We start from the raw sequence: 11,238 nt of genomic DNA, 5'->3' as shown, positions 1-11,238 counted from the left end.
CCATGTTCAACAGGGTCAAAAACCTTAGTCCTGTTGAACGTACAGAGTAGCCCTGAGGGACTGTACCTAGAACTGTACTTCTAAAATGGGAATTCCTTGCAAAGGCAGGGGCACAGCATGACTTGTTGGGTCAGGGAAGGAACGGAGTTCTCTTTCCAGACCTTGAGAGTGCATTTGTGTGCAGTTAATGCCAGCTCACACAGCCCTGTGTAAAGAAAGTTGAGTCCAGTAGTTGACTAAATTGCCTGAAATACTTTTAAGTTGTCATCCAAGGCGACAAGTGTTTATTGCAAGTCCAGTGTCCAAATTCATTACTCCTGGCCTTGGGGAACCTGCCTCGTCCCTCCGCTGTTCCTGTCTCGTGTCAGTGTTCTCACTAATGTGCAGTGTGTTGCCCTGGAGAGTAACTAAACTATCTGTTCTGTCAAGGTGGCACTGGATGTGTTGCATCGCAGGAAAAAGATGCCGTGCAAGGGCATGATTTAGTCGGAAATTTTCCACACAAAGTTGGAACAACTTCGTCTCACAGAAACCACAGCCCCCTTTTGCCAGGGGATCCCAGGTACAGTCTGTGCGTATTCTGCTCCGAGGAGCCCAGGGCCACCTGCCCGAGCTGGGGTGGGCAGCTGGGGGGAGCAGGGCGCTGGGCACCACCGGCCTGGCCCGGTGTGTTTCCCCCACGCAGCTCATGGCGCTCCCTTCACCTCGGGAGGGGAAGCATCTTCTTCCACCTGCTCTGGGAGTCCCTCACCCTCTGAGCCCCCAGCAGAGGAGACTTTTCCCCTCCCCTCCGGCGGAAGGCTGGGTGCTGCTGCAGACGCCTGAGGCTGCGAGGCGGTGCTGGCCCCAGTCCCTGCCCCCGCTCTCGGGGTCCCTGGCTGGAGCCGCCCAGCTCATTGCACTGGGAGTGCGGGGAAGGAGACGCACACAGCGGAGGCGGGTAAAGTGCCGTGGGGTCCTGGCTCTCCCCAAGAACCCACCATCTCTTCCTTCTCTTCTGCCCTCTCCTTACTTCCCTCTCTCCCTTTCCAACCTGAACCCCTTGAGGGTTCCCTCACTGCATACGGAGCTTTTTTTCAGAGGTGCTGAGAGCCTGGCTGCAAGGGGGAGGGTGGGCACTGGCGGTGCAAGGGCTTATCAGCAAGACTCCTGATCATGAGGTTAGCTTTCTGGTTATCAAGCTTCAGATAAGGCAGCGGCTGCATTGGAGTGAGTGATAAAATGTCTAGGATTTCTTTACATGGAAGAGTGGCTGTTTAGGGAGCAAGAGGAGACAGCAATCTGGGAGCTGCTCATAACCAGCGTCCTGCAAGGGTGACATCTCGGAGATCTGGTCACAGTATGTGTTGCCGTGGTGCAAGGAACGATCTCAGGAAATGCTGGATGGGATCTGCAAGAGATCTCCACAGGGTGATTTGGGATTGTCTAAAAGCTGCAGTGAATTTCTGCACACAGATTAGTTTCATAGACAAAAGGAACTATTTCATCCTGCAGATTCTCTTACCGGGCAGGGCTATTTCCCAGCAGACTTTTTCTGCACCTGCTAATTGTCCGCTGGAGTTAGTCAGGATAAAAAAGCACTTTCCTTAGCATTTAATCTCCTTATATATTAATTTAGCATGTTTTAATTAAAATACACTCCCCAATCAAAGTGAATGAGCTGGAATAAACAAATCAGGATTGACATTGGTAGCATGATTTAAACTATGCAGAGTAATCAAACCTTACTGCAAAATTAATAGGGCAAAGGCAGAAACAAACACAAGAAAGTTCATTGTCTAGGAAACCAGATATGTCTGAATGAGAGACATGTACTGTGGCAGTCCCAAAAGAATTGCTGAAAAGGGTTTCAGTGCGTGCAAGAACAGGACAGAGGCAATAGCTTCCTAAAGTCTAATGTTTAAATTTTTTATCATCCGTCAGTTTGTGTCACTCCTGTTTCAAGACTGGAGTTAAGTATTTGCAATAGACTGAAGTATTGCTAGAGGCTGTTGAAAGACGTTTTCATAAAAGAGTACCTTGCTGATACATGAGATTAAACAATCTGAAAAAGGCGTTCGTATTTATCAAATGTTCAGATCTGTAACTCAAGCCATGGCAGAGAACTTTAAATAAATAAATAAAAAAATAATGGATCCAAATTCAGCAGCAAAAAGAAATGCAGAAATTAAGTGTGGCTGCACTTGAAATGAAGGAAGGGGAGAGAAAGCCTGACAAAGTCATCTCAGGGCCAGAGAGAAGTTGGCTAATGAGGCCCTCCATGTCATTTGTTAAAATCAGGGACTAATCCCAGTGTAATAAACTGCAATCTGTAGAGCAGGGCATCATCTAATATCTCAGATTAATTAATTCTTTTACCTGTGGGGATGGTGACTCTCATGGCTGGGCAGAGGGCCAGGCTGAGGGTGCAGACATAGAAAATCCTCTCTGCCTTAAACTTCATGCAATGTGGATTAAAGCAGCTCATGGTCCTTAGGGCTGCAGTGGGGAAGTGGCTGCAGAAACACCTGTGTGAGCAAGACCTGCTCCGTTTCTGCTTCTTTTCCTTCCTGTTGCATTATTGCAATGTGTATCCTTGTCCTTCAGGAGCTAGACCAAAAGCAACAAATTAATTTCACAGAGGACAACTGTGAGACTGTCAGTCTTTTCTGATGAGAATGAGTGACACCCTGGTGAAAAGCTCCGGGTATCCCATTACTGCCCTTCCAGCTAATTTATCCTTCAGTGATCTTCATGCTGCATAGCACAGAGCAGCAGGGATAGCAAGAGCTACTAAAACAGATATTTCCATAGAAACTATGTCCTATCTGATTGTGAAAAATTGATGGTACACTTCACATGAGTACCAAGACTAGAGCTTTGATCCATCTAAATGAAGTGGCAGGGTCTTGAACTCCGATTCCCAAATGTGTCGCTTTCCCTGTGCTTCAGAAGGGCAGAAGGACATTTTCTCCCTTTTTGCAGAGTGACAGCAGCAGGGGAGGGGAGCACTCCATCACCCTCCCTGCATGCAGCACCCTGCACTGACATGGGGCAAGCGAGAGGGCCAGGCCCTCCCACTGTTTGAGTTCAGAGGTCAGCAAATGGATGGTCCCAGACCTAGTCCGCAGTAATCACGCAGGCAACTTAACGAGCTAGAAAAAGCTTGGGGTTTGTTTGGAGCTTCTTTACTATTTCCTTTTTCACTCCCTCTATTTCTTTTCTGTGTTATCTGAGTTTAAAAGGATTTGTTTGTTTGCTTTAACAAAAATGTGTTTAAGTCATATTTAGGTGGAATGTGACTTAGTAAATAAACAGTACTACTAGGAAGAAAATTAAAAGAGCTACTTGGTAAAAGGGAACTAAGGGGAATAAATCTGGCTGCACATGCACACTTGACAGACTTGTATTTGCGTAAAATATATCTCTATCCTGGAAAAATATCTAAATTAAAAACTTGGGAGCAAGCACTTTTAGATCATTCTGATCTCTATCTGTACTCTCTAGCTTAGGCTGTCTTTGATTTATAGCTATGGAAGTTTTGGGTGAATATGGCCTTTTGACCCTCTTCTTTTTATTTTCCTTTTCAATCCAAATATCTTCTGATTCTAATAAACACTAGAAGAAATGTCCAGACTTTTGAAGATATGTTTCTTATTGATATCAGTGAATCATGCTGAGATTGTACACAGTCAGAATGCTGAAGGTAAGACCAGAACTCCTGCATGAGGGATGTATTTTGTGTGGATGGAAGAAGCTATGTGTAGTAAAATAGATGCAGTACTGGTTAGTAACTAGGACCATATTCTCTGCTCTCTTGACTTCATGGAGCTATGCCAGCAAAGAATTTAACCAAGATTGCTTATTATTTAATAGCGTTTTATTTTCACTGTTTTTCTGTAGATACATTTAATCAAAACTGCATTAAATGCTTATAAATAAATTATATGTGTATATGTAGTTTCACTGCATATAATACATGTATTTTTGTATAACACAGTTGAATGGTAAAACATTAAATCAGCTTTTAGTAACAGGATAATCTTTTACAGATTTGCCTCCATTATTACACAAAGCTGTGGTTAGTATTTTTATTTGATCTCTCTACTAACATTTTATACTAGAATCTAAAAATAATAATTTATTACATATATTTATCATTTTTTCCTTAGGAGGAAGTAATAACTGGGAAATATCTGAATGGTAATGTACAAAATTGTTCCCACTTATGCTTCTAAAAGGAATTAAAACTCAGTATCTCACCATAACTTTTTATGTTCATTTTTCATGTGTAGCCATCCTTGATATACTTCATTTTCAGAGGTAATGTATTACTCTCACCATCTTGATTTTTGGTTTTACCTTGCACTTCAGATATGATCTGTTTCATTTCCACAGAAACTGGAACATTATGGGTAGAATGAAATTGGCACATGCGATTACTTTGATTTAGATCTCCTGTGAGGAGTATTTCCTCTTAACAAGGAAAAAGCTGGTTTTCATGATAAAGCCAAAACCAGGCACAGAATGAGGCTGAGAATAAATACCTGCTACAGTTTGCAAAAGTTTGGATAATTAACTTTGTTTATATGTTTCAGAGGGGCTTCTTAAGGAAATTAGATGCAGTTCCAGCTTTCTGTCCATCTTCTTCTTTCAGTCCTACTCCATTCCCCATCCATCCCACTTCCTCTGGCTCTTGGTGACTTTTGAATTATTTGCTAATTCTGGCTAAATTTGAAAGAGCAATATAAGCCTCAAAGGCAATTTCACTCCTACATATTTTGAGAAAATCAATGGCTGTGTAGAGAAGACACACTGAAATTAATGACTCTGCTGAAGGAAAGGCAGTAGCCATTAGTCACTGTACTTTCTTTCTACAAGCAGGTCAGAACAGGCATAACGGGGTGCCAGGAAGCACACCTATAGCTCCAGACTAGCCACAGCACAGCTTGTCTCATGCCTGGAGGTGGTACTAATGGCAACATGTTGGAAAATTGAGATTATTTTGGGTGGTTGTGGAGTTAGATTAAAAACCCCATAACTAATTAATTCCATTCCTCATTGAACCACACATTTTCATTGCATTAAATAGGTTAGCTGTTAGTCTTGTTAGGCCAAAAAGCTGAATACTCATGTCATTATGGTGTTAGTAACAGTGTTTGCTTTTCTTATTCTTGTTTTGTAATCTGCTATTTTACATGTTATATTATTTTACTGGCATTTTTGGTCCTGTTTTCTGTTACAGTTCTAATGTCTGGACAGCAGATATGCTTACAAAAGTCATGGCATATTTTCATGCCCAGGAAGTTATGTTTACTCTTAGCAGCCTACAGGTTTGTGCCATTTAAAATGCATGAAAATTCTTATTTAAAAAGGAATGAAAAAAGCAGCCTATCTCTGTAGCCAGAACTAGGTTGTCAATAATAGAGATAACTAACAGATCTACAGTGTGGCAGATAAATAGGAACTAGGAATATTTTTTTTCGTTCGTCTTTTTCAGATTGCAGCAGAATGCAAGGCAGAAATAATAAGAAAGATCTTTTTGCTTCTTCTCTGATGGAAAGCAGAAATTAGGAGTTTGCAGGCTCAGTGACTGTTTCTGAATTGAGTGTATACACATCAGTATGTGTATTTCTCCACAAAATGGCAGGGTTTTCCCAGATTTTGACCACAGCTGTAGTTTGCACTCCTTCTGATGGAATGAGAGGCTCCAGAGCATCCTACAAAATGTGTCGACCTTTTAAGGCTCCTCTGAACTCTTGACATAGGAAAAAGTAATTGGTCTTTATCCCTGGTTATTACAATTGGTTAGGACATGGTTTAAGTAGAACTGTAGTCTGCTAATCAAAACCTGACCCCCTCCCTCCTCCCTACACACGCTCTGGAAAAGGAAAGTGTCAAATGTGCAATCTTTGAGCCTCAGGCATTCCCAAAAGCCCATGGCCATGCAGCTCCACAGCGCTCAAACCTTTTCCCAAGCTCCGTTTCACTGTCACAGCTCATCCAAACCTACAGGAGACTAACACTGCCCCTTCCCGTTTGATCAGATTTATTAACAGTTTAAGGCTGTAATCTGGCCTGAACCCCCTAGACAACAAGGACCTAACTATGTTAATATTTGTTGGTGGCAATGCAAGCTAAGCAAGGACAGCAAAGAACAGTTTCAACTCAAATTCCAAACCAATTCTGAAATAATTCTGTCAGGAATTAGAAGAGATTTTACTCCAGTCTGGTGCTAATGAGCCTTACTGTGCTTTCTGTTCCGATGTTATAATTCCCCTTAGATTTTCAAAACAGGCATGAGATTGTTAACTGGTAATGCAGTTTGATGTGAGAAAGTATTTTTGCCTTATGACCTGGTACACTTTTCCTCCCATCTAATTGCATGTTTCCTTCCCTTTTTTAAGTAATAATAATATGTACGCAGAACCTGATTTTTTTGAGCTCTTTAAAAGGTTCATTTTCACAGCTCTGCTGTGTGAAGCAGAAAAGCATTATTACTCTTGTTTTATGAAGTGAGAAACTGGGGCATTTTTGTTAAATGACTCACTGGAGAGGACTCACTGATGAAGCCAAGAATAGGATTTAAAAAATATTGTCTTTCAGGATTACATTTAGATTTTTTTTTTTTGTTTACAGTTTTTGTTGAGTACAGTTATTCTAGTCGTTGACAACACAGACAGGAGCTAAGCACTTACCTCTCCTTAAGCAGAGATTTTCAGGGAGTAAAAAATGCCCCAGTACAATAGTAGGAGTTTTATGTATATTACACATATTCTTCTATACTTCAGGTGTCCATAAAAAGTTACCTGCAGAACCTTTTATACCAGCCTAGGCAACTACTATCCGAATTTCAACAGCTTGATCAGCAGCAGTTCCAAACTGCAATGAAATATCTCTTCAACAGCAGAAAGCACCATATTGTAAGTCACTTTGCACTTGTGAAAAAGAAAAGCTGCTGTCAGTGGGTTAGATAAATGGGAAAGGGCCAGACTGTGGGTCTCGCAGTGCACGCCATGCAGTTATTTATCTGGTTTGGATTAGATTCCAGGAGCCTTTTTCCTTAGGTTGGACTTCCTTCATTTAAATCTTGTTGTCTAAAAGTTTGGTGACAAGTCAGTCATCTAGATTTTCTCTGTAATCAGTGGAGAGAAACGCATCTCCAGAGAATGACTTACCTTCCTACGCAAGTATCTGAGGTAGGTAGGACCAGTTGTTCTCAGGGAGTATCTGTTTCTCTTCAGTGGCTAGAAAGAGAGCCAAGATGACTAAAGAAGGTGAAGTTAGTTAGCTTGTTAATTACTTATGGGAGTGTGCAAGCAAATTGTTAGGCAATTTGGCAGGGAGGCAGCATAACATAATTTACTTGCCTTTGTGGTGTGTTCCCTGTGTGATCCATCTTAAAAGTCTCACTCAAAGTCAGCAAGTGCCACGCAGGGAGGTTTCCCCCTGCAGAGAGGATCTCTGCAGGGTGGGATCGTAGCCTGATGTATGAAAGCACTCGGCATCTTCCCTGCCGGGAGGAAGGGCCTCCAGCATGGCTATCGCTGAGGGGGTGGAGATTAATCCAGGAGAAAGGGAGAGTGTTTCCCCAGACACAGGAGGTGAGTGTCCAGAACAAACACTGTGTAATCTGCTATTCAAACAGCTCCTGCTGCCAGAGCATACAGAATAGGTGTGCAGCACGCACTGGGAGCCAGAGCAGTAGAGCATAAGCCCTTTCAATAAACAGTAAATTTCATCTTCTTAAAAATAATACGGCATGAACAAATCACGAGGCCCAGGACTATCAGCTCTGAACTGTCTGTCCCAGACATGTCAGTTTATGAGATGGAGCAACCTAATAATCTGTCCCCAACCAGGGTGACTTTATTCCCTCGACTTCGTTCTTTGATGTTGCCCCATCTTCTGGGGGAGATGTTTGTAGTAATGGGTGCAAGAAATACTGCATGGGAAAAGATCTGTTCTAGAGATGTTCTCATATTAATAGAATAGAGATATTCTACATATTAAATTATCTATGAATTAATACCCGTTCAATTCCGATATCCTTTCATTTTCCAAGTAACTAAGTTGTTCTTGAGAGCGTGCCCTGTAACTTCAGCCATTTGGATTACTCTTCTGGTTTTCATTTTGATTTTGTCAGAAGACTCAAGCTGGTCTCTGGCCAATGCCAAAAGGAGTTATCTGAAGTAATGCAACCAGACAGTATTTTGCACCATATTGTTTGTAGAGTGCTTTCTGCCAGGCCTCAAAATGAACAATATAGTGAATTAATTAAAGATATGTTCTTTTAACCCATTGTTGCTTGCAGGAAATGGGAAATATTATTATTGACTGGGACAAGACTAGAGAGATACTTTTTCAAAGCCCGGGAGTAAACAGGACCTTGTTCCTTATAACACTGGATAAATGCTTTCTGGCTTTGAGTGCTTTGGACTGTGTGGATATCCTAAGCCAGGTTTTGCATTCGGCAGTGAACTATCTCCAACCTGACATCATTGGGAGCCTCCCAAATGTTCTGCAGGAGGATGCTTTCAGAAACTTGTAAGCCATTTATTTTCCAGACACAATTAATACTACGTAGCATTTGCTGACTATATATACACTTTTAAAAAGAGGTTGGTCTCAGTCTATTTTCCGGATATAGCTTTCTGCTTATGTGTTGCTGTTTCTAAAAACATTTGTCCATGTGTGTCATTTAAAAAAAAAAATAGTTAACTAATTAGTGAACTAATACGCCCTTGTATCACTTAGATCAACAGTATTCAAGGACCTCTATGACAGAACCTCAGCAAATACACAGAGAGCTCTGTATGGCTGGATGAAGCAGATTCTACAAACATCCTATAACAGGAGTGGTATGTTATATACAAAGTATTTTCTTTTTGCTTATCATAAGAGAAAAACAGTCAGCAAAAGGCCTATACATTGTATTGAATTGTTTCCCAAATTTAGCACAGGTCCGTTTAAGAGTAGCTGTCTTGAATAGCTTTGCTCCAGAATACAGTAAACGTAATATATTTGTTATTCATGGCAAATAGTTCTCCAAAGATGTTTGTTCTTCACCTCTTCTGCACAGAGCTATACACAAAGTCTCAATACTCAAGTCCTTTTTCTAAGACTTAAATAGGATACAGTTGTCAGGAACTCCGCACAGGTGTCTTGTTCACTTCTGAACTCCTATTCAGACTAGAAAAACAGATCCGTCTCAGAATACATTAGCCAATGCACTGTTTAAAAATGAAATGCAGGATGTGTGAAAATTCAACTGCACCTGGCACGGTCTCGTTCAGAAAAGGGACAACATAAAGACAAAGTTAATTAATTCTGATTTTATGCATTTTACCACATCTGTTTGCCTTGTTAATATATCTTTAGAAGATGTGCCACAGCTGGGACAGTGCAGGACGGGTTCCACGAGGGGGCTGTAAAGCGGCAGCGGCACTGACATATCAGAACCAGTGCTTGGGTTTCACCGAACATCCCAGCAGTGCTGTCGCGGGGCATTTTAGACTTCTAGATGTGTATGTTCTTCCTCTTTCCCTGGGAATCAAAGGCAAAATGCCCACTTGCTTCAGTGGTGCAAAATCTCGCTCCTGGGACTTCTGTTATTTCAGTATCGGCGTAACCCATTAAGTGGTAGAGAGGAAGTTCATGACACTGCTATGAAGTGTTATTACTGCCAGTGCTTTACTGAGGAAGCAAAGATGCAGAACTTGCCTGATGATACTCGGCAGTCCTGGGAAAATCCCACAGCATCAGACGTCTTGGGTTGTGTCTGAAACATCAGTGAACCTTCAGTTTGTAAAACATCACCCAGCTAAGGAGGGACTGGGACTAACCATGCCTCTCGTACCTCCTGGTTGCTGCTTCAAATGCAAAGCAGTGCAGATAAAATGAATCCACTCCTGAAGGCATTAGGTGGGACCAGCTAGTTCTGGTAGTATGAGCTGCAGAACCCATCAGCCCTGAGCAGGCACAGCTGGACTGCTACCAACACCCAGGTTGGCAAGTTTAAAGCTCACTCGAGTCTGTCGGCACACCATGGGTCACAGCATATGCTGTGTGGGACAACAGAAGAGTCCTGCAATAGTCTGATTTGTTCACTTTATATGTGGGCAGCACTGGGACCACCTGGGAAAGGGATCAGCCCTCTGCAGAAGCAGCATCTTCCTCACTGAAGCTCAGCAGAAAAGAAATTTGAAAGAAGCTTCATATTTGTGGTGCTTATGGGGCCACCTCCCAAGCATTTCTGCTGGTTTTGGTGATGGAGAGCTCATCTCTGTGTCTCTGTTGTGCCTGCAGAAGGAAGAAATGCAGAGGGCTTTTCCATCATACCATATCTCCTCATGGTGTCAGGCAGCCCCTGCAGCTGGATCGCTGGGTGAGCAGGAGGACATGTGGCTTCTATGTTTTAAGAGTCAAACCTTCCAAGAAATTTCTCTGCCACTCATATTAAAAATGCTGAGATATGCAGAGAGAAAGCATGCTGGTAGCCCTTGCAAAAATAAGAGGCTGTGACTTTTGAATTTTGTACCTTATTTAAAAATTGCAAAAGTTTTTGGGGATCATGGCTGCCGTGGTTAGTAACTGGAAGTCTGTTCTGCTAAAGGCCACAGTCAACATCCTTAAATTGTGCTAGTATTTGTTTAACTCTTCTATCATATCTTTCAGCTCTCTTAATATTCCTGATAATGGGAGATAATATCACTTAAAAAAGCAGGCCTGACAGACAGGTCTGCTGGGAGCATCATCTTGTCTCAGCTAAGCTGCTTAGATCTGTGTTTTCAAAAAAATCACTTAGTAAATGGGGTTCTTCAGCTTCTGATATTTATAGCCTGTTTTTTTTCAGATACTGAAAACTCTTCAAAGTGCACTGATGATTTTATTTTAACAGAGTTGTGAGTATCAGCACTGCTAAGGAATATGTTCAGAGGTATCACACATTGAGCCATCCAAATTATGACACCTTGGAGAAAATACTGTTGTTGTGGCACAGAGTATCCACCTAGTCCATAAATACTTTTTTCTCAGGGATATTTGGATCTTGATTTAATTTTCAATCCTTGGGAGAATGTTATAAATGAATGACATCTTTTAACTGTTATGCAATATTTTGTATTTTTTTGCCAACCTATTTCCATATAGGTATATGAATGATTTTTCATTTTCTCCATTATTGCTATTGCACATTGCTGAAATAAGTGCTATCATCAATAATAATATATAAGATGTATAAAGTGTTACAAAGTATCG

The 11,238-nt window shown here is 41.6% G+C and overlaps 1 protein-coding gene across 1 annotated transcript in view; it reads left to right on the top strand.

The window, feature by feature from the left end:
• Positions 1–441: 441 nt before the first annotated feature.
• OTOA (otoancorin) overlaps positions 442–11,238 on the top strand; it is a 42,050-nt gene continuing 31,253 nt past the window's right edge. The window contains exons 1-9 of the mRNA XM_074840779.1: positions 442–562; positions 3,605–3,685; positions 4,032–4,060; positions 4,152–4,182; positions 4,275–4,302; positions 5,225–5,312; positions 6,771–6,902; positions 8,294–8,526; positions 8,737–8,840. Coding sequence (XP_074696880.1) covers positions 3,607–3,685; positions 4,032–4,060; positions 4,152–4,182; positions 4,275–4,302; positions 5,225–5,312; positions 6,771–6,902; positions 8,294–8,526; positions 8,737–8,840 — 724 coding nt within the window. The 5' untranslated portion in view covers positions 442–562; positions 3,605–3,606. The remainder of the gene's footprint in view (positions 563–3,604; positions 3,686–4,031; positions 4,061–4,151; positions 4,183–4,274; positions 4,303–5,224; positions 5,313–6,770; positions 6,903–8,293; positions 8,527–8,736; positions 8,841–11,238) is intronic.

This window comes from Strix aluco, chromosome 15 (genome assembly GCF_031877795.1).
Source record: "Strix aluco isolate bStrAlu1 chromosome 15, bStrAlu1.hap1, whole genome shotgun sequence".
Taxonomy (NCBI): Eukaryota; Metazoa; Chordata; class Aves; order Strigiformes; family Strigidae; genus Strix; species Strix aluco.
This window is presented reverse-complemented; position numbering and strand designations above follow the sequence as displayed.